This window comes from Haemaphysalis longicornis, unplaced genomic scaffold (assembly GCF_048455015.1).
Source record: "Haemaphysalis longicornis isolate Haplotype H1 unplaced genomic scaffold, Haemaphysalis longicornis Haplotype H1 scaffold_4, whole genome shotgun sequence".
NCBI classification, from domain to species: domain Eukaryota; kingdom Metazoa; phylum Arthropoda; class Arachnida; order Ixodida; family Ixodidae; genus Haemaphysalis; species Haemaphysalis longicornis.
Genome location: NW_027526361.1, coordinates 118,794,875 through 118,818,522, shown reverse-complemented (window position 1 = coordinate 118,818,522; position 23,648 = coordinate 118,794,875). Strand labels below are relative to the sequence as shown.

Genomic DNA, 23,648 nt, shown 5'->3' with positions numbered 1-23,648 from the left:
GTTATTTCTCCATGTGAAGCAGAAGTGGCATCGTTGCTACAAATTTCAATGGGAATGTGCGAACAGAAACAAATTTTCAAACTTAGTGCGAATTGTGTTCAAGAACAGTTGATCCCGACTAAATTGCACCCGTTTACATCAAATTTGAACTATTCCTCGTCACGGTATATTTGCAGTGAGAATATATAGCGAAAATTACGCCTACACCGAACAAAAATACCAGCGACTCCCGATATATTGAACGCCAAATGCCGCAGAGGTGCCCCCCCTTCCCCCCCAAGTTGGCTTTCCCTCATCTCATAGCGAAGGAGAAATTCGGCTGGCACACCCCTAAAAGTAATTAATTTAGCCCGGCCGTTCACAGGCAGTGGGCAGCTGTTTCCCCCTTTCTCCTCGCTCTTTCTATTGTGACTGCGCAGCCACACTGCACCACGTAGGGTGAGCCGTCGGCACCCCCTCCCATGCAAAAAAACGATCCTGGTCCACCCACCATGCTTTTTTTGTTCGTCACATTTGTGCTGTTTGCACTTTGTGGGCTTTCTTCCGAAGTGTAGCTGCGGTGGCTAGCGCTAGCGTCACAAAATAACGGCGTATTTTACGGCTCTAGCTAGCGCGAAGCAGCCGAATTCGCATTTCGCCGTGGAGCTGGCAATCATAAACCGAATTGAAGCGGTGAGAAGTCAGACGTCCCCACAGTGCACGAGATTCCCAAGAGCACCCTCAGCACAATCGGCAGGGAGCTTAGATTAGCCTTTTTGAAATAGGTTCTGGGCACGTGTTACTGAAGAAACAGCCTGAAATTGCTTCAAAGCTTTTGCTTGTGCATGTCAGTGATGACTTCGAAAATCCTGATGAGTGCAACAGTCACCGCCGCCGGTGTTGCTGGAGTGAGCAAGCGAGCGAGCGAGAGAGCAAAAGCAAGAGAGAGAGGGCAAGAGTGAGAGAGAGAGAGAGAGAGAGAGAGAGAGAGAGAGAGAGAGAGAGAGAGAGAGAGAGAGAGAGAGAGAGAGAGACTCACTTTGCCCCCGCGACCGACTGCGGCAGTGCCAGGGTGCGCAGGTTGACCAGGTGCAGGTCGCAGGGCAGGGCCCCGCCCAGGGGCGTGAAGGAGCTTTTGAGCGGCGGGTCCGACATGCGCTGCGGCCGGCCGTGGATCAGGGTGAACAGGGGGTGCAGCAGGCTCAGCGACGCCTGGTGGGCCAGCAGCGACGGGTGGCTCAGCGACGGCTCACCCCTCTGCAACAACAGGGCACCGCACAAACTCAACATCGCCAGTTCCCCCTCCCTCTCCAAGCTACGGAAGAGCTAACAGTCGACTGATCGATTGTGGTAAGGTTTAACACGCCGAAGCTACACCTGGGTTATGAGGCGCGCCGTAGTGTAGATTAATGTCCACCACCTGGGGACCTTTAACGTGCGCCGAAGTATCGACACACGGCATTTCCACTTTCTGCCTCCAGCTGAAAAACAGTCACTGCGACCAGGAATTGAACCCGCATCCTTGGGCTCAGCAGCACAACACGTTAGCCACTGAGTCGCCACAGTGGGTAGCTAGCAAAGTTTTCTTCAGCTGCAGACACCACAGTTTCATACCAAATATATTACCAGAAGGAAGTCTGTCGCTGCAGTCACATGCCATCACATGTGATGGCATGTGACTTGGCTTGTCTTGCCACATGGTTTAAGTTATATCCATTCCTGATGTCAAAATCAACATAAAAGGGCGATTTTTTTTCTCATTTGAACTGCACGAAGCATGTAAAAAATATCTGACGAATAAATCTTTTCGAGCTTCACTACTGTGTTCACAAAACAACTTTGAGTAATATTTTATACACAGTCATGATTCTACACACTACTGTCACTAATGTCATGAACTACTACACAGTCATGATTCTTGGCAGCAGCTTAGGGCGGCGGCCGGCAATCCTACAAACCAGAATCTGCGACGTAATAGAGAAGCCACCCAAAAGTGGCTTTGGAGTCACCACTGCCTCATCTATTCTCCTTAATATCTGTATTATTTGTCTGAACTTTGCAGTAAAACTGATATCGTTGTCATAGCGACAAAGCAGTCTTTTTAGCGAGCCAAACTTGCATTTTGTTTTCATGGCTCCGTTACCAACTTCTTTACGTCGACGTTTGAACTATTTTCCCCGCACACCTCCCCTCAATGAATGCCCACTGTCAACAGAACCGGCCAGCAAACGAGAAGTTGCCATCCAGACTTCGCAGTGCTTCGTCACGTGCCACTCCACTAGCAGCAGCCGTGCGGGACAACGTACAGTAAAGCCCTCTTATATCGAACAGCGTGAGGATTGTAAAATATTTCGATATAGCAAAAATTCGATATAGAAAGTGAAGCAAAAAAAAGCTTACCTATACGAGAGCAATCTTGCCGACGGAGTCACGAGCTAACGCTGAGCTCTTACCACCCTGCAGTTCACTATTGATACGACACTTTCTCGGAAAGAAAACAATCATTTATTGGGGCGGACGAACTGTGTGAGTGTAGCCTGCTTCTTGGAGCGCAACGCGAAGCTGGTGACTGCTTGCTCCACGGTATCTAAACAGTCAACAAGCACAAGACCGCTGTCCTCAGTGGCATTGCAGTTTCGCCGTAGCAGGGCCATGGCAGCGACGGCTTCGATCGTACTCGGAAGCGGCACGGAGTACTTGGCGTCTTCGACAGAGCAGAGCAGCGGAGACAAGCATGGATACAAGCGAATAACGGTGAACCCTGCGAACCGAGCAAGTGCGCGCAGCGAGTGGCGTGGACTTGAAGTTCGGTGACACCGCAGCCCGCAGCACCCAATGTGGCGCTTTCGGCTCCAACGGCATGCATGCGTGGAGCTGGTGCGCTGTGCCACGACCGGTTTGGAAAGCTCGCGCGGGAGTCGCGCCACCGCTGCGCGCCGATGTATTGCGGGAAAGCCTGCCGCAAGCCTAAGGAGAGCGAAAAGTCTTGCGCGGGAGAGTTCGATATATCCATTGTGAGCAAAATCGCGTTTGATATAAAAAGTTTTAAATGCACGTAATTTTTACCCGAATTATACAAGAGTTTGATATAGACAATAATTCGATATATCCGTGTTCAATATAAGCGGGCTTCACTGTATACCGCCCAAGCACAGCAAACCAACCTGAGAATCCGTGGCAAACTTTTCCACCAGAATTCTGAACTGGCTAGGTGTGCGGAGGTTGTCCATGACGCCCTGCTGCAAGCCGCGCTTGTCGTCTTGGTTGAGGCGCCGGTCCAAAAACACATCCACCATTCCTGCAAGGGGTGGTGGGGAGAAAGAAAGAAAGCCTTCAAACTTTGTTGCCCAAAATGTTCACTTCGACTGAAAAAGGTTTCGCTCAAACTGTTTCTTCCACCTCAATTTGCGACAGGTCAGCTTTGCTGCGAGAAGTAATCGACGAGCATTGCCGAAATTAACGGGCCAAAAGGCTGGAAAGTAGTCTGTGGTCACCTTTTATGGTCGAAGAAAACATGGTTCAATAATAACGGCAGATTTCAAAGTAAACAAACAAAACAGTTAACCTAGTGGCTTTGAACATAAAAACTACTCCTATCAAGTAAGTTCTCTGTTACAGGTTGGTATGTTTTGAAGAATGACATTTCGTGCAAAGACATAAGACAATGTACCCCTTCAAATGCACATTGGGGCACATCAGTACTAAGAAATGAAAATAGTAGCAGTAAAATAGCCTATAAAAATACCAGTTGCTCTGAATACAAGGCCTTATAATAAAACAGCAACCATGTTGCAATGCTGTGTACAAGTTGCCCGATCCTACTTAGTCATTCGCAAGAGTAATGGTCGGCCAATCTTGCCACCTTCTTTTGCTACACCTTGCCAAATTACAGCTAGGTGACTGACCACAGTGGCACAACCTTGTGATGGAAGCGCAACTCGGTGGTTAGAACACAGCCCCACACCAAACTCGAACGTCACCTCACGACGTTTGCACTCGCAAAGGAAGAGATTTTCCACAAGCGTTTCACAGATACCAAGCCGCACTATCTTTACCCTGGCCCTTGAGAAACCGGATTTAGTCATCGTTATCGCTTCTGAGAAGTAATTTTATGTCACGCAACGCGGTCATGATCCCTCCTGCCCTCAGTGATTCTGAAGATGTTTTCATATTAATTTCATTATCATCATCATCCAATGCAGGGCAAAGAGGCCTCTCCCAATATTCTCCATTTACCCCGGACCTGTGCCAACTGCGACCAATTTATCCCTGCAAACTTCTTGATCTCATCTGCCCACCTAACTTGCTGCCGCCCCTGCCACGCTTGCCTTCTCTAGGGATCCACTCTGCTACCCTTAATGACCAACGGTTATCTTGCCTTCGCATTACATGCCCTGCCCACGCCCATTTCTTAGTCTTAATTTCTACTACTACGTCCTTTAACACGAGTTTGTTCCCTGACCAACTCCGCTCTCTTCTTGTCCCTTAACGTTACACCTATCATCTTCCATTCCATTGCTCGCTGAGTCGTCCTCAATTTAAGTTGAACCCTCTTAGTGAGCCTCCAAGTTTCTGCCCCGTAGGTGAGTACCGGTAAGATGCAGCTGTCATACACTTTCTTCTTCTGGGACAATGGTAGGCTGCCATTCATTATCTGAGAATGCCTGCTGAATGCACCCCACCCCATTCTTATCCCTCTAATGATCTTTGCCCCATGGCTGGGATCCGGGGTCACAACTTGGCATAAGTAGATGATTATGAATATGGCAATTCATAATCATTTGCCTTGGTTCAAAAAATGAAAGCCTACGTTTGTCTGAAATGCTGCTGTTCCTATGCATGAGTTCCCATAAAAAATCACTCGCACAGTAGGAATGCCTGTAACGCTACCATACCTGTGGCGAGGCTGGTGGCACCCAGCGGCTGCCCAGACAGCACGGTGAGCCTGGTGGAGTTGTCCTGGATGAACATCATGCTGGGCATGGGGTACACGTTGCCTTGCAACGTCAGCTTGGTCTGTGTGTGACGTTTCGCCATCTGCAGAGAGACGACAACACAGCCTTAGACGACCCCGAGTGGCTTCTGAATGTCATTAAGGGGGGACACTGCTCTTAAAACAGCTCTTTTTAATTTCAACACGAAAGTGTTTTATTCCCGGATACACCAAGATTTCACTGACGTCATATCCATCACGGAAGTGACGCCAGTACAACGGAGCAAGCGGCCTGAAAAGGGTGCACCCCTGCACACAGGGTCTTCTTGCAGGGAAGGAACCTTTAGTAATAAAGAGTACGTTATAAAAGTGTTTTTGCTGGGATACACCAAGATTTCACTGATGTCATATCCTAGATGGAAATGATGCCAGTACACATTTGCAGAAGCGACTCAGCAGCAGGACGTCGCTTGCCACGCACACCCTCAAGACAGCCGCCGACCCGCAAATCATGCTCAGCTGCAGATTTCGCGGCACATTTCACTTTCGTGTTGTACCGGTTCCTATGACAGAGAAATTAACCACAGTTTTTTAAGTAGACTCTGTGAAACTTGCCAGAAACTTTCTTTATTGCCACTGATTTCAAATGTGCCATTATTTTTTGAACAAGTCAATCAGTTACCAAGATAATTGGAGATGATTAGCCATAAAACTGTAATCCTTTTATTTTCCAATACTACGAGCCCTGGTGAATGTAGTATGAGAATCTGTTTTTTGATGCACCGCTTGGACCTAATTTTACAGCTCATTAAAATTTGGTGGCACCAGTGGCAAGGGACCATTTTCAATGCCCATTTCAAACACCAAAGTTTAATGAGCTGTAAAATTAGTTACAAGCGGTGCATCAAAAAACCGATTCTCTTATTGCACTCACCAGGGTTTGTAATATGACCAACACTGCATTGTCTATTGTTCCTCCAAAAATGGCTAATTATCTCTAGTTATCTTGGTAACTAATTGACTGAATCAAGAAATATTGCTATACATGAAATCAGTGGGGGAAAAGCAGCAAGACTGACAAGTTTCACAGAGTTCAGGTACTTAAAAATTAAAAGAAATCGTTGAGTGTTACTTCAACTTTTTGCCTATCGATGACAAGTTAGTCAACTTGCCCCCAGCACAGGGAGGCCAACTATGGACCGGTTTTCGGTACACAGGGCCTATGGGGGGTTTTCCCAACTGGTGTGTATTGAGTAACTCCCGGCACTGCACTGCACTGCACTGGGGGCACACCAACCAGAAGTCCGTTGACGTCGGTGTAGAACTCGGGCCCCACGTTGTGGACGCCCGTCTTGAGGCGCATGACCAGCTCTTCGTTGACCGTGTTTTTGATGTCCACCACGTTCTCAATGTCCAAGCCAACACCATCCATCCCTGCGGAAGAAAAGGAGGGGAGGGAAAGCCAGAGCAAAAGTGGGAGGATACCTTAGCACTTTTTCGAGTTGTGAATGCAAAATCATTATTGTTCAACTCAGTGCTCCTATGAGTGGGTTACACTGACACTGCAACCAGATTGGAATTGGTGAAGTAACAATCCGTTTCCAAGTCAGTGCAGGCCATGCGATTCCTGTTACACTTAGCACCATCTAGTGGTTAGCTTGGAACACTACAGCAGTCTCTTCGACCAACTGCGAAGACGAGATGGCTGCTTGGCCTCAGTGGCCTAGCAGGTAGAGTCGTGGTGTTTAATGCTTACATCCTTGGTTCAAGCCCCTGCAATTCTTACCCCTTCCTTTCCTGCATGTTACACCGACAGTCTTTCTTGGTAGGATATTCAGAATAGATAGAATATTTTAGGTAGACTATTATACCAAAAAAAACTAACCTCTTTCTTGGTAGAAGTCGGTAGTCTTTCTAAGGCTACACGAACAGGAAAATTTTGGTCTGTCTGTCTGTCCCCCAATTTAGCCTTCCAGCCAAAAGTTCAAACAATTCGTCAAGAAGAAATATATGCTGAAGTTCGAAGTTTATTGAAGGGTAAACGTACAGATAGGATGAACAAATAAGTGGGGTACATGAGGAGGTCCCAGAGTAAGAACTGTCGGGGGGACCTCCTTAGGCAAACGGCAAAATAAAGGTGAAACTTAGAAACTCCTGAAACTGCTGTCACTGGTCCTGCATGTCCCCATTATTTAGCACAAAGAAAACCTCAGGTACATTTGAGGCAAAATCTAAGCACACTTAACCGGTAATCCCCGCGTTCTTTTAGTTAGGAATACACAACAGGTTGATTTTTTATGATAGCAAGTTTAAAAGACGGCGCATTAAAAATCGCGCACAAAAACCCGGCATGTGCGAGATAAAAGGAAGCACAAAGAGAACAGAGCTCCCGCTCATGCTGTTCAAGGTAGAACAGGGAACAAAAGATAAAGGGAGAGATGCGCGCTGCCCCAATGGGCGGTGCACAAGCAGTGCAAATGCAGGCAAATACAATTGCATAGAACGAGCCCCTATTCTATTCATCGCGAAAGGAGCGATGAGGGGAGGAGGAGAAGAGTGCAGGGAAAAGGTGTTACATGGCAGGGCAGCAGACGACTATAGTCTTTCGACGGCATTTGCAGTGACACAAGCACACAGGCAACCAAGTTTTCTTTATTCATTTTTTAAAATTATTTTTTATTAAAAAAAGCTCCCTTAGATCGATTCCACTCAATGTTTTCGTAGATAAGGGTGGTTTAGTACCGTTGTGGTCAGATAATATGCAGAGAGGAGCTTATTGCCGCATTTCATTAAAGTTCTGCATCGTAACAAAAGCGCCTGGCGACCTGCAATAGCTTGAAAACGAAAGGTCGTGCTTCTGATAATAGTTGTCATCTATACAAGCCAATCTACCCAAGCGGATATGTTCTCCTTCCTATACTCAGCCTTAATTAACGTGTTACCTTAAAGGGGCCATGCAGATAAAGTACAACTTCGTTTTATTCGAAAGATTTGGTGTTTTGTAGTGCCCCCAGCACTTTTCCAGAAGCAAACAATGCTTTATTCACTGAGAAATTAATCAATTTAGGTTCAAGTTTTGATACGCCCCCCAAATCATGTTTCATGACATTGTTTGTGATGACGTTAAAAGAACAGGTCTTCAAGCAAATGTTAGTGTGCCATTCGGCTCTGCAGCGAACTGCGGAGCCTAGTTTACCGTCAGTCCGCCTAGATGGCGCCACCACACTGCACCGGACCTCTGGGCACCTTTGCTTTGTTTTTGGTGGTATTTGCACTTGGCTTGTTTTTGCTACGGTAGAAAGTAATCGTTTCATGAAACATGGGGTATGTTCAACGAACAAGGTCCCGTAAGACGTCGCCGCTCACGCCAATCGGCCAGTGTCATCTGAGACAACCCCAAAGCGCCGTACTGCTGTACAGCTATAACAAGCACAGTGTGTGCTGCTATAAAATGAATATGAACCACACTTAAGTGCAAACAGCTTGTTCGGCAAGCTTATAAGCCCTGCCTAACTTGCGTTCACTTTTGCCAGCCTCAGCCAATCGCACGGCTGTGCGTATGACATCATATGTTCTAGTGCTGGAAATGAGGTTGTGAGTTGCATGGCCATTCCCTTTTTTCCTAATTATATAGCTTATCCGAGCGAAGTTTACATTAAAAGTGGTTGGTGTCAGTATAATTCTAACGAGGCAATCTTTCAAACGAACCAAACTTGTGTTTTGTCTGCATGGCCCCTTTAATGTTGAGCTTAGTGGCATGACAAGCGACGTCTAACTCCCTGCACATTCAGTTGCGTGCACCACACAATGTTTTCTAAGTCGGAGGCCACAATGCATTTACTGGGCACAACTTAAGTCAGCGAAAGTCATGAGAACATAGTGACACCATAGAGGCCCTGTATTCGACCGACATCCAGTGCTAAATTTTTCTAACTTTTGTTTAAACTCAATTACGCTACATGTATTCTTTGCATGTCGGCCATTTCAGAGGCCATTTAACTGCTATGAATGCCGTATGGTGGCTTTTAAGCTCAATGGCCGAAAAGCCGCCATTTCAGAAACCCACAAGTGCAAAAGTCGAAAAAAAGTTTCAGCTTTCGCACTTAAAAATGAAAGAGAAAGAAAAAAAAAGAAAATTAATGCACTGAGAAGGGATCATGACAGCAGCAGCCTTTCTGCCAAACGACAGCTCTCTACCACACGCGTCCGACTAGAATGACAAACCTGGAGAGTTTCTGATGCGAACGGTGAAGTCGACACTTGGCAGGAACACCACAACCTCTGTCTGAAGCATGCCCTCAACAACCCGAATGTAAGGTGGGTCATAGACTAGCCCCTGAAAAGGAAGAGAGAATAAAGCGAGTAAAATTCAATGTCCCTAAAAGGGGGTCCAAACTCGAGCCCAAAAACTGCGCAGGACACAAAAGGTATTCTTGGATAAAACCAGCAGAAACTCAAAGACAAAGGAAGTGCAACACAAGGACAGCCGCTGGACAGTCTTTCCAACTAGCCCAGCTTGCAACCCCCCAAAAGCTACGTTGGGCCGGTTGCAAGATTATACCTAGTACACTACGCTGCCAGTTGTTGCACTGTCATGGCGGCGATGATGTGAAACCTTTGGTCCCAGCACCACACGCAAGACATGCAGTGTTTACATTTACTATTTTTTTTCTTCAGCTGCTGTTTTTCGATGTCAAAACTGTGCAAAAAAAGGAAAAAAAAACATACTGACAAAGTCACGTGTAAAGACAGCGGAAGGTTTATACAACGGTCCTCCCTAGTTAGTAAGGAAAATAAAGAAATAGCAAATTTATTACTTGGAAAACCATATTACCTAAAAAAACAAACTGAATGACGGGAGTCATAGCGGACCCAAGCTTTTACAGGAAAACCACCGCAAAAATGCATTACTGCTGAATTTATAAGCACAGTGCTAGTGTACTTCTGCCAATATACATAAAATGAATGGTTAGGAGTTACAGTGGAACCCCGATGATACGTCCCCCGGTCTTACGACGACCCGCTTCTTACGACAGATCACCGCAGTCCTGGCAAACTCCCCACATAAACAATGCATTAAAAACCCCGATTATACAACGCTCAAGTGCACGTGGTCCACTTCATAAGACGGACCCTGGCAGGGATAAACCGATGTCTTTCCCATCTTTTACATCGCTTCGCCCCCTCGACCTGACCTTTCTTTATTTTTAATTCCTGTTTGACGTTGCTTGACGTATAAAGGTCCTCAGTCGGGCCAGACCACTTGTGGAAGAGACGCGAGCAAGCAGGCGGGTACTCGCGAGCGGGAGTTAACCTTCGACGGTCCCACAGAGCAGCAGAACGCCAACACGCCAACCAAAACAGGTCAAAGTGGCCAGCGGACAATGAATTTGAAGCTCTCAATCGAGCCGACGAACGTGAAAACAGATACGACGCAACCCCACAGCGGTGACCAAACACCTGCTTTCCTCGCCCGCTCGATCCAAGCTCTCTCTCCCCCTCTCTCTGCTCTCTACTTATCAGTGTCTTTCAAAACTGCATTGTCGCTCCATTCCTTTCTTTCCCGCCATTTTCCCATCGCCGCCTCACACCATCGTTTGTTTCGCTTTGCCTTGGCAGTTTCCCCTCTCAATTTGCTCGGCCGCGTCAGCCTTGCCAGCTCATCTCGTGCGCGCGCAACGCATGGCTGACGGGCTAGTGCAGTGCCATAGAGGGGAGGGGAGAACAAAATAGGCGTTCCTTCTTTTTTTTTCTTTTTAGAAATTTGGGATTTTAGCTAAAGGTTCACAAATTACGTGAGAACATGCTAGACATAGTAGTTTAAATAAGTTCTTAGCCCACCTGCCGCGTGAGACCGTCTGCTCAGCCGGCATTTACCCATACCCTGATCATACGACGCCTTCGCACAGTCCCTTGAAAGTTCTGTTATTGGGGTTCCACTGTATTTCTCTTTTTTAATGTCACCTCGGTGGCTGGCAGCACGAAGACACAAACGGATTCAATGCCTTGGATTCACAAGCACTTGCCCAAAACTGCAATGTATGAAATTGTTGGGCCATAGTAGTGGCACGTTTATTAGCTAAACTATTTGTAACGACTCATGCGGTAATAAGCTCAGCTTGCTGCCCATGTTTAATTTTCTCGTTGCAATTCTACGCACTGCAACCCTTTCACGACAAACTAGCACCGTTTCCTGGCAAGTTTTAAATTACAAATTCAACAAAGCAAATAGGGACTTCAAGACTACAAATACTAACTTAAAAACACGGAAAGAAAAGAAAGTCAGGGTTGGAAAGCTAGCCTTGCAAAATGCAAGATTAGCTTTGTAACAATGAGAAAGAAATTTTCTTTTTTTGTAGTGTAAGCTACACTGGCCGAGGTTGGGCGGTTTCGCGTGTGCCGTGAAGGGCCGTTCTGTGCAAGCACGAGAAGCATTGGATTGGTTTGGATCGAATAGGATCGGATTGGCTTGGATTAGCTTGGATTGCATTTGATTTGGATTGGATTGGATTGAATACCAATCCAATTGGAGTACGGGTACTGAACCTTAGCTCACGCTACGTATATCCTGGCACAGCCGAGCTAAGCCACTGCTAATTTTTTTTTTATCATGTTACCTTGGCTTTGGCATCAGGAAGAAAGAGGTAGGCTCCACTTTGTTCCTTCTTCTTGGCCCGAGTGCCGTACTTCACAAACTCAGTTTCAATGTTCAGACTCGCATTCTGCTCCTTTAAAAACACGTTCTGAAGAAACGAAAGGAAAATAGACACAGTCATTTCACCACACCAGTACGGTAAAGGCCACTTGAAGTGCATGCTTTGAAATACATACATTTTTATGCCGATATATTACACTCGGCAGATTAGCAAGTGTATTAGAACCAAATCATTATGAAAAGAAGGCACCTAATGGCTTACCATAGAAAAAAAAAAAAAGAAAATCAAAGTCATTTATTGTGCTGCACAACCAAATTAAAACTTGTAAGTTGCGATAAGGTCCTATGATTAAAAATGTAAAACCAAAATTTGAAGCACACTTTGTTTCCTTCTCTCATTTCAAACAATTTTCATGATGCTAATAACTATTAGCCCGATGTAAAGTGTGCCAGTACAGTTATGATAGTCTAATAATTTGATTGATTGATTGATTGATTGATTGATTGATTGATTGATTGATTGATTGATTGATTGATTAAATGTAGGGTTTAACGCGCCGACGCAGTGCAGGCGATGAGGTGTGCCATAGTGGAGGGCTCCGAATTAATTTTGATCACCTGGGGATCTTTAAAGTGTGCCGAAATCTCTCGAACACACAGGCGTTTTTGCTTTTCGCCTCCATCAGAAAAGCGGCCACGGCGGCCGGGAATCAAACCCGCGACCTTTTGCTCAGCAGCGCAACGCCTTAGCTACTGAGCTACCGCTGCGGGTCTCTAATAATTTACGATAGGTTTACAAATGTGGAAATTCCCAAGAAAAATCGCCACCCACTTCAAACGAGGCTGTATGGCTACAAACAAAAGGAAAGCTGAATTAAACTTTAGCTTGGGTGACAGTTTAAACTTGGATCCACCTCTAGGTCAGTTGGCCAAGTGGCCAAACCAGGAGGCAAGCCACTCACAGTGAGAGCGCAAAATTCCGACTTCATGAGGCAAATAAAAACGCGCTATCTAATTGATGCACCAGTTATAATCATACTTGGTGCAGAGGCAGAGTCGACTATAAAACTGTGAAGACAGAAATCAGTTTGTAGCAATCTTGGATAGTTTTCAAGTTATGAGCACATCCTACCAATTATTTCACCTCTTCAATAAGGAACTAGTAAACCTTAAATGCTTTTGAATTCTGTGCCACTGTCCTCACAAAGGTATCTTGTGCAGAATAAAGCTTTTCGTTAGTTCTTTCCGGGCTCTGTAGCTAGGTACAAATAAATATAAAAAGTATATACAGATGTTCAGCATACACAGTTTTTCACCTATTGGATGGGGCATGAATATTGTGCTATTTTTGTTGATATTTACAACAGCTTTATTGCACACAGGGCACAAAAATCTGAAGAAATTTAGGCTTTGTTGGTTCCTTATTTAAGGGACGAACTAATTAGTAAAATGTGTTCTATGTTGAAAGCCATACAAGATAGCTACAGACTAACTTGTTTCGACATTGACATTGTACACTTTACGTGTGCACTAAGCTTGATAAGCTTGTTTACAATCAGTGCATAAATAACAAAGTTAGATTTAATTGTCATGCCCCCTTTTAGAGATTAGGAGCCCAATAAATGGCACATGAACATGCACAGCATGTGAAGGCTAGAAGGACAACTACCTTAAGCATTCCAGTTTTTGCTGAAAATGTGGCCACCAAGTACGGTGACACTATCCGAAAATCGGTTGTCGAATCGGCACACGAAACAGGGAAGTATCTGCAGAAATGAAAAAGGGGGAGGGGGTTGTCATTGTCATTAGCAGCTGACATCACAAACTCAACATATGCAACAAACTTTACGAAAATTGTTTAATAAACTCTTCACGTGCCTCAGACTTTTCGCTCCACAGACAGCATTGTACTTCATGTGAAATTAGCTGCACTTGCGTAACTGTAGAGACGTGCAGCTAAGAAACCGTGAGTACATACAAAGCACTGCCGCTATTACAATAAGAGGCACAGGACTATCTGAAACACCACACAAGTGTGCAAGGAAAAACTGCTCTTCCTCGAAGTTTATAGGCAAGTCTTGCTTTGACACTAAAAAAAAGGGGGTTAGATTCAGCAACTTCAATTATAATAAGCATTACAGTTGTGTAAGCTCCACTAAGGTTAGCAGCCATCATGATTCACAAGCCTGACATTCTCTGCACTGAAAAGCAGTGAAACAGATTTGAAATATTGGAAGAAAGTTGGCTTAATGTTATTAGTAGAATCAGTCGACCATAAATCCTGTGCTACCTTTCGTTTAATTCAGCCATACAGCCTGTGCTACCTGTCATTTAACTCAGCAGAGCAATTATTGATTTTGTAAGTCAATGCGACAACCTTCGTTGCAAGCATTGTTAGAGTTTCGGCTACACTCAAAACCAATCACTACCTGTTCGAAAGCCTGGCACCCAGAACCTGTGGATGCTTGATGCGTCTTTGACGGAGGAAGACTGAACAACACCAGCAAGTGGCTTTCAGTAACGTAAAGAGCTGTCTTCTATTTTGCCATCACTTCACCAGTCGAGCCACACATATCGAGTAAAATGACATCACGTGCCACGCCACTAATTATACATGAAGGTCATGAAGGATTGAATGTCCCACAACAGGCAAAAGAGTGAGTGAGTGAGAGAGAGAGAGTACGTAAGACAGTGAGTGAGAGACTGAAAGAGAGACTGGGTGATAGAGCGTGTGATAGAGTGAAAGAAAGAAAGAAAAGTTGTGGTTTTTTGGCACAGCAACAGAGTGAAAGAGAGTGTGTGAGAGAACTGAGTGATAGAGTGTGTGAAAAAGTGAATGAGAGTGCGTGCGAGTGAGGCAGGTAGAGAAGGAGTGAGCGAGTGCCCAAGTAAGTGAATTCAGTGAGTGAGTGAAGTGAGCAAGTGAGTGAAGCAGGTAGAGAAGGAGTAAGCAAGTGCCCGAGTGAGTGAATTCAGTGAGTGAGTGAAGTGAGCGAGTGAGTGAGGCAGGTAGAGAAGGAGTAAGCGAGTGCCCAAGTGAGTGAATTCAGTGAGTGAGTGAAGTGAGCGAGCAAGTGAATGAGGTAGGCAGAGAATGACGGAGTGTGTGCACCAACGAGTGACCAAGCGAGTGAGCGATCAAGTGCATGAGTGAGTGAAGCGAGTAAGCGAGCGAGCGAGCGAGGAACGCAGGAGAGAAAGGAACAGACAAACCAGGTTAGGGCAACCCCACTCACAGCGTGTCAGGCGACGCGTGGGAGTTGTAGATGGAGATGGACGCACGGAACACCATGCCGCTGATCCCTTCGATGTGCTCCACTCGGTATGTTGCCAGGCCAAGTGGGGGAACGTCGACCAGGAACGACAGCTGCACACAACACAGAGAAGAGAGACGCGCGCGACGGCCCCTCTGTAGCTGCCAGCATCCCAGAGTACTTCTTCTACTGCCAATTATCAAACAGGAGGCACTCTCCGATGGCGTGCTAATTCCGGCAGAGCAAAATATCGCGCCAACCGAAGTTCTGATGCGGCTACAAACCCATGAGTGTATACACCTCTTCGGCATGGCCCTAAAGAGAGCATACAACAATGATAAAACATCAATTGTGAACGTCTGGTGTACATTGGTATATCGTAAAACATAATCAAGTAACTGTACAATCCCAATCCCAAGCGTGGGCATCCGTAGAAATTTTCTCAAGGAGGGCCAAATCTTGCCTCGGTAATTCCAGAGAGGGGGTAAGAAAGGACAACAGAACCATCTTGCCTAAAAAAAAATGAAACGAGACGAGAAAGCAGTCCACATACTTTTAAAGCATCCATAAATAACCCAAAAAAATCAATTAGCCCCTCCAGCGGTCTTAAATTTAATACTAAGGCTCTTTACAACCCTGGTTTCAGATCCAAGAGGGGACACCTGTTTGTTTTCTAGAATGAAGTCGGCGGAGCTCCTTAGTTTTTAGAATACATTCATTTTCTGTTCATCGTGTAACCTGCAATGAGCTGATACCGTCTATACTGTGCTTGCATATCCACAACATCTTTGCAGTCAACTCCCAGAAACTTCACTGACAACAGCTCCACTGTTCATGCAGATTTAATTTAATTTAATTTAACTAAAGTTTAATTTAATTTAAAATTAAATTAAATTTTAATTTTAATTAAATTAATAAATTTAATTAAAATGTCATGCAGCCTCTGCAAGGCTTGTGAGAACTAGTCACTCTTGGTGGTCGTGACCACTTGGCAAAAGAAAAAAATTCCCTCAACTAATTCTGCTTCTGTGCTTTGAAAGTGAAAGCCTGGCAGTACTTAAGAACAGCCTCTTTGGTGTAACATTGCATTTGCATTGCTTTCTTCTCCTCCACCTTTGTTATGTGCTGGCAACATGCAGAGATATCACAGCTGGCAGGGCAATTGGCTGCTACTGTGCTGACCTGTGTTTAAATACCATCGGTTCACACATTTTTTTACTCTTCACTGCAGTGGCCAATTTCATGACTGGACAACTACAACAATGGCGCTTTTTTGCAGAATACCCGTGCCACACGTACACGAAAAATGACATTTTAAAGCCATTAATTCGCTGTTACATGCGAAAATCTAATGCCATTCACTCTAATGTCATTTTTGGTTTAAGGAGTTCCGCGCAACTCATTTGCCTTCATGAACGCCTTAAATCTGCCTACTCTCGATCACAACGAGCACCAAATTAAACCAACGAAACTCTCAGCACCAGAGTGTTGGCGCGGAAACGCAGCTTAACTTTGAAATAAGGCGATTTTTTATGCACTCTTGGTAGCAATGTTCTGAAGACGAAGTTCACTAAAACAGCGGCAAAAATCAAAACATCGTGTCACTCATAGTTTTGAATTTTTTGGATTTGACTACCACTGGCAGGCAATGGCAGCTACTGAAGCCACTTTTGGAAACGGCTCACACCATTGTTTATAAAGCACTATTTATGATAACGTTGTCTTTCACAAAAAAAAAAGATTTTTTACCCTTGTAAGATGTCTTTCTCTACGTTAAAGACTTTGAAAATATGAATGCATCTCTCTTCTTTGGTCATTATCACCATCATGCCTAGCATATTTAATGCCTTTGTGTTTTTGCGTGTAGCACGACCCGCCCAAATGTCATTCCGTAACTTAAAGCCTTAAAAACTTTGCCATTTTTTGTGTACCTGTGGCACGGGTACAAGGCACTCCAGCCTTGAAAATTGTCTTCCAAAATTAAAATTTCTATTTATACGGATTTTACTGACTTGTGGCAAAATCAGTCTGTCACATTGGTAACAGAAACAACTGCTGAAAGACGTCAAGCAAACTGTCTCCACCACCCCCACCAACAGGCGTTCCGGTGTCCACCGCTAGGCGTAACAAATTACGCCCGCTGGTGGACGTTCCTTTCAATTTCCCTGGAAATAAATTAATTCTGCAGCCTGGCCACGCACCTCGAATGTGCCTCGGATGAGCTCTTCCCTGTTCCAGACGGGTGAGAGCTGGCTGGGCACGACACTCCCATTGGCGTCCACCACCACCACGGAGGCGGTGGACACCTGCAGGCTCACTATCTCGTTCCTCGGCACGGCCAGCGAGTTGTAGAACACCACGTACCTGCGTCCAGGACAAGGAAAGTGTTTTTAAAGACGATAGTTCTTTGTGGCTTACTTAAACGCAGAAATTTTGGTCTGTCTGTATGTCTGTCTGTCTGTGGCTCGATTACGCCACCTAGCCAAAGTGAAACAGAAGCTGCACAACAGCCTTATATACCCACAGCCAATTGTAAACATCTAAGTTCGGTGGCAATGTTCATACTTGTCAACATTGCTGAACAAGAACTCGACATTACGCAAATATAAGGCAGAAAATCAATACATGAGTAACATTTTCAGTGCTCCTTTATTAAAAAATTCATAGACGCTTGGTTTTCGCGATATCAAATGAAATACTACATCAACTGCAGAAAACCGTCGCCTGCTGTTGCTTGTGCTACTTTTAACACTGCAGAAAACTGCAGAAAACTGTCACCTGCTGTTGCTCGCACTACTAATTAATACGCTACGCTTCGACCATAACCATGGAAACAAGGGTGCAAAGCTGTCCCCAGCTCGTAGCACCCTTGATTTCTCGTTTCTCTTGCCGTTACTAGCGGCACACAGTTCGATTTCGATTCTAAGTCGACCCCCCAACATTGGATTCTCAAATTTGGAAAAAAAAGGTCGACCTACAATTGTGTAAATGCGGTAATAAACAGATGTGTGGCAACTGCACCTACTAAAGTGACCCTAAACAAATCATGCATTCATAAAGTACAGGCCAGTTTCCAGCAGACAATAAGACTAAGCCAGGCCGAGTTTCAGTGTTATCTTATTTCCAGTGTATGCGGGGCTCCTCTTCAAAAGGAAAGGCGAAAAGAAAGGACCAAGAAAACTAAACCAAGAAAAGTAGGATGACGTTATACACAAAGTATCACACAACATTAGGAGGTCGCTCAGAGGTAGGAAGTCAACATAGTTTTCATCAGCTGTATCAATCAGTGCACCTTCGACGGTGCTACCACCAAGAAATGAACCTTTCTACGTTTTTGACATAAGGTGTGACATCACATGACCTGTTAGCGTCCATGCATAAGCAACGCCATTTTTTTCAATAAAGATTACTTCCAAGTTAAGCACTGCTGTTGTGCGTGTTCCTTTTTTCCGTCCCAATTTTTTTGCACGTTGTTGACCAACACAACCGTAGGTGTGTCTGCCACGCTTTCGGGGCTATGCACACCGCTACGTTCACGGCTAGGAAGTATGCATCCTACGCGGCCATGCAAACTCCCCTTGAAGCTGCAGGCGTAAACAAACACGCACTTCTACACCGAATAAAATAAAGCCAGTGAAATGAAGCTCTGCACGCTCACCTGATTCTTCCTTCGCTGGTAAATGTAATCGGCTGCTTGTGGGGGATGCCATCGTACGTATCGCGCGTGTCATCCTAGAACAAAAGAAATGACCCAAAATATGTCGTCACAGGGTTACTAGATTAGAAATAGAGAGAAATAAAGACAAGTTTTTAGTAAACTACTAAATGCCATCATAAACAGATATTGAATTTCATCCCTGCAAGCAGTTGTGGAAAACAGTAAAATGTAGATCTGGAGGATGCTGCAAGCTGGGTTTAGAAGCACAGAGCTATTATATAAGATAATTAAGTACAGAAAAAGAAAAACAAGCCTACCAGCCCTTTCGAGCCGTTAAACCTTTACACCATAATATTGAAAACTGCGGGAACTAGGACATCTACAAACATACAAATAAAAATCGATCTGAAACGATACATTTTTTTCATCAATTGTTGGTTTGAGGCACTAAAGATATCAGAGGGAAAGTACGTACCGAAGTTTGAGATTTAACCAATGTAAGCTATGCATCAGAAACGAGGCTCAACACAGTCGGTAGCTTTGTAACTGAAATCTCTCGATGTCTACAGGTCACTTATGCAAAGCAGAAGTGACTAATAGGCATTTTCGACTGAATAAAAAGTGCCACACTTTTAGAAGTTTCTTTGAAGCTGTGCACTGCTTTGTTTGCAAGCACCCCACAGCCCCCTCCTATTCGCAGCTACTTAGAGTGAGCCGCCAATTACCAAGGTAAGACATTCCAAACCAAAACACAACTTGGAACATTCACTGCTAACGCTGTTTAGGCCAACCTTATACAATGATTTTGGTGCAAATGCGCCTGCGATATAACAGCTGGGTGATAAACATGGTTGATAAGCTCACCATTTGGAGAACGAAGAAGTCGCCTTCGACGTGGCTGTGTGATGGCGCATTGTGGAGCATGTACATAGCCCCCTTCGTGATGATGTCCCTGAGATGTTGCAGGGACTGGAATAACCTGGGGACAATAGACACAAAAACTTCAACACTCCCAAAATCTTGCTTTCCATTATAATTCCCAATCTTGTACAACTTTAAGCCATGAAGACAAAATACTAGGGGTATGTGAATATTCTAAATTTCGAATACAAATTGAATATTCTTCTTATGCTAAGTGTATTCGATTTGAGAAATGCACATTCGAAAATTCCCGAATATTCGGCTACGTCCGAAGAATCTTGAAAAGTCGAGCAAGTATTTATGTGCATAACACACATTCTCATAAGCATACGCATAATTTCTTCAAGTGCATTTCTTTTTTTTTTTTTTGCCCCGGGAAAACACAATCCAAAATTGCATGCGCGTTAGAACCGAGTATCAGCTGAAACAGCGCTAGTGTTTGCTTATTGTGATCAATGTACTGGCACAGCCATGATCCCAGGTTTGCGCGAGCAAAGCGTTGAAGAAATGTCCAACTGGCGAAAAATGCTACTGACATTTATTTTTGCATGCCTAACGTATGCTGTGTGCACCCGCACATGTGTATACGCATGCACCAGCAAAAAAAAAAAGATGGGCAACAAAAGATCTTTTCAGTGCAGGCATGCTATCTACAAGGCGCAAAGGTCGTGTGCAGTCAGCGTGGGGGCTTCCCTGGGCCTTGCCAGTGCTTCTTGTGTCAGTAAAAGATACGGTAAGCTTGCTGATAGCAGAGCCCCTGCTTCCCCCAGATGAAGGAGATAAGGGCAGCGAGGGTAGTACCATGCAGTCTGCCCCCACAGTCTGCCCCTACAGGTAAAAGGATTGGTGCTCAGCTCCGTGATGTCCTCTCACCGATCGTTTATGGACGCCCTCACCTCCTTTACCGCCCTGCCCAGCCCTGAATACACTTCAACTCACGGCCCTACATAAAGGATAACAACAATTTGCATGGTTTGCCATAGATTGCGTTTACATGGCTGCACTGTACAGAAGTGCGTCGCACCCAACTAGCGCAGCAGGGGTGGATAACACTTCCAAGCCTGCAGACGCAGGGGTGAGGAAACGCCTCCAAGCCTGCTGACACTGTGACTTTGCTGCCACTCGGGAACGTCCAATCATTAGAAATGTCCACTTATTACAAAGGTCCCCTCGTTAAAAAGTGGGCCGCTGCGATTGTGCTGCAGCCATGTAAACGCGGCATGCGGCCATACCGTATGTCACAACTTGATGGTGGCGAAAGTCATCCTAGCTTTCTTGCATTCAGAAATGGCTTGTACGGTGAGAACCCTTGAGTTTTTCCTCTTTTTTTTTTTTACTCATGGCGTAAATCTCACGGCACATACAGACTGCATACTTTATGAACATGTTGAGCAGTTAATATTTTTTTTATTCTGCTCGATAAATTGTAATCGGTGCGTAACTACAAGTCTAATTAACCTGCTGCAGCATAATAAAATGCAATTCAACAATTGATTTGGAAAGGTAACAAACTGTTGTTGCATCTTGTTTTGTATCTTTTTAATACTACACACATATTCAATTCAATATTCAAAGACAGCTTCAGTCTTATTTGTATTTGATTCGTATTCAAAAATTTCAGCACTCACACACCCCTACAAAACACAAGTTTATCTTATTTGAAATATTTGGTAATTTATAGGGCCACCAGCTCTTGCCTGGCAGAAAACGATGCTTTATTCAATAAGAAACTAAATATTTTAAGCCAGAATTTTAATTCTCCGGCTAAATCACGCGTTTCATCATGTCAGTGTGGATGTGTTCAGGGAAGGTACCTGAAATGGAAGTTACTATGTTGGCTAAGGCTGCTGTGAACAGCAAAAGGTGTCTTTTGCTTGCTGTCCGCCTTGATAGGTGGCGCCACAATACCAGTCAGAGACCACTGCCCGCAGTTACTGTTTTTTGACCGGATTTGTACCTGGCTTACTCTTGTACAGTTACTTCAAATTGAAATTCAAATTTTCCAAATTTATTCAAAAAGTACACGGTTGTATTAACATAGTGGGAATCGTTAACATACTAGTAATCGTTCGTGAAAAATTGGGTGTGCTCAACAAGCAGGGTGACATAAGTGGTGATGTTGCTTATGCCAGTTGGCCAGCGTTGTGTCAGACAGGCCCAACGTGCCCAACAGCTGAGCGGCGATGGCTGGCTCATGGCGTGCAGCAGGCACTGGTGCTCCAATTTTTACGTGTTCATTCATAACTTGCATTGTTTACCCCACCATTCTTACTGCTATAAAAAGAAGTTGCGCTAAATTTAAGTGCAAATAGCTATTTCTCCAAGCTTATAACCCCCGTTTCACTTGCGTTGGATTTTGTCGGCCTCAGCCAATCGCAACGAGCAACCCATACTACACATCACAAGTTCAGTGTGAAAAAGACGCTAGTGAGTCGCATGGGTATTCTCTGTTTTCTTCATTATGTATCACATTTGAGTGAAGTTTGCATTAAAAGTGGAGTCAGTGTTATTGTTAAGAGACAATCTTTCGAATGAACTAAACTTGCATTTTGTCTTCATGGCTCCTAAGACTCGTAAAAGCATCTGCGTGGTACACAGTTGTGCAGGGGTACAGACATGGGAAGGAGGGCACAAAAAAGTGCAATCACCAATCCCTATTTATCTGCCAAAATAAACTTAACTAAACGGAAATTATAGGGCGCTCACCTGATCACATTCCTATGGGCACAAAAACCTTTGTGCACTAATGCAAGAAGTTGTACAGATCCATGAAAATGTTCCTAACAACCTAGTGTGCTTATTTCAGAGGTAAACCATTTCTTCACTGAAATAAAAACAATTTAGTTTAGCTAGTTGGCAGTAGATGGCGCTAGCTGACTAGCAAGCAAGAGTTTTATTTTTTGTTTCAGTGCAGAAGTGATATACAGCTAAGCGGTATAACGAGCAAATCGTAATTCCCCTTGAAAGTCCCCATAGAAACTAATGTATTTAAAGCTTCATTTTAATGAGGTAAAATGTGCCCATTGCGGGATATAACGAACAAATTTTGTTAGGAAATAAAAATTTGAGCAAATTTCACAACCGTGCGCAACGTGGATTTGAGACCGGGTGCAAAGCGACAACTGTATTTAGCAGTTCAAAACTTCCGCCACGCATCCTTCAGCTTTGCACGTAAAGCCAGACAGCACGCCATGCGTCCGCTGCACCCATGAGGCCATTCCCAACTTCCTCTCGCTGCACACAGCATGCAGCCAATGCACGCAACGTGCACAGCTGCGGCGCGCTCGCCTGCAACTGTTGTCACTCGCTGACGTGCGCCGCGTTACTGAAGTTATGCGTTTTTTTTTAGTGCTTCAGCCTTATCTTTTATCGTGCTGTGTGCACAATTCCAGCTGCATGAAGAATGTGCCAGGCGGGAAGCGAAAACTATAATGCTAGACCAGAAGGCAGCTACGACAGAAGTCGTCACATCGGGCACAAAGCTCAACGAGTTGTTGTTCGCGTCAGAAAGATGCATCAATGTCCAATTACGGATTTCTTTGCAGCAAAGTCTGAAATATGTGTCACATATTTTGAACTGCAATAAAACAGTTACTTGTTTTTATCTCCAGAACTGTATTAGTAAAATGGTTTAACGGTATTAGTAAAATAGTCAAATAGTAAATTAGTAAAATGGTTTAACTGTATTAGTAAAATAAACCAAGTAGGCCATTAGGAACATTTTCAGGGATTTGTGAAGCTTTTGGCATTGTTTCACGATGGTTTTTATGCCTGTGGGTCATGAATTTAGTAAGCCTTACAGGAACGTGATCAGGTGAGTCTCCGTTAAGTAGCAGTGTATTAGTGCGAAACCTCATCGCGAAACCTCATCGACTCATTAGCGCACACGTTGATTTATCGGCGCATTATGGCGCACTACGGTATTTGAACAGATCATCTGCCTGCTGGCAGGACCGTCCACCCTTCCAGCAGGCAGCGTCGGTCGGAAGCAGCACCCACCTGGTCCCGTAGTCGATGACGACCGGGTTCTTGGCCGTGCCCGTGATGCCGTCGTGGTGCTGGAAGAGCCCCAGGTTCCGCCGAGCCGCAACCAGGTTGTTCATCATGCCGTTGATGAGCGCCAGATCGTCGTTGCCCACGTAGGCCATGCGCGCCCACATCAGCGAAAACAAGATCTCCGCTCCCCTGTGACAAGAGATGGATACAAGCCACAACGTTCGGGAGCCTCTCAACGATGGCATTCACATG

At 44.8% G+C, this 23,648-nt stretch overlaps 1 protein-coding gene across 2 annotated transcripts in view; it reads right to left on the bottom strand.

Moving 5' to 3' along the window:
- Positions 1-23,648, bottom strand: part of LOC144179324 (alpha-mannosidase 2x-like) — a 203,510-nt gene that overhangs the window by 3,930 nt on the left and 175,932 nt on the right. For both annotated transcript variants that reach the window (XM_077707619.1, XM_077707620.1), the window contains exons 11-22: positions 23,400-23,585; positions 19,344-19,458; positions 18,480-18,553; positions 17,023-17,185; positions 14,804-14,934; positions 13,237-13,333; positions 11,530-11,655; positions 9,137-9,248; positions 6,210-6,346; positions 4,875-5,016; positions 3,144-3,277; positions 1,019-1,236 (exon numbers count right to left, since the gene is read on the bottom strand). In XM_077707619.1, coding sequence (XP_077563745.1) covers positions 1,019-1,236; positions 3,144-3,277; positions 4,875-5,016; positions 6,210-6,346; positions 9,137-9,248; positions 11,530-11,655; positions 13,237-13,333; positions 14,804-14,934; positions 17,023-17,185; positions 18,480-18,553; positions 19,344-19,458; positions 23,400-23,585 — 1,635 coding nt within the window. The remainder of the gene's footprint in view (positions 1-1,018; positions 1,237-3,143; positions 3,278-4,874; positions 5,017-6,209; positions 6,347-9,136; positions 9,249-11,529; positions 11,656-13,236; positions 13,334-14,803; positions 14,935-17,022; positions 17,186-18,479; positions 18,554-19,343; positions 19,459-23,399; positions 23,586-23,648) is intronic.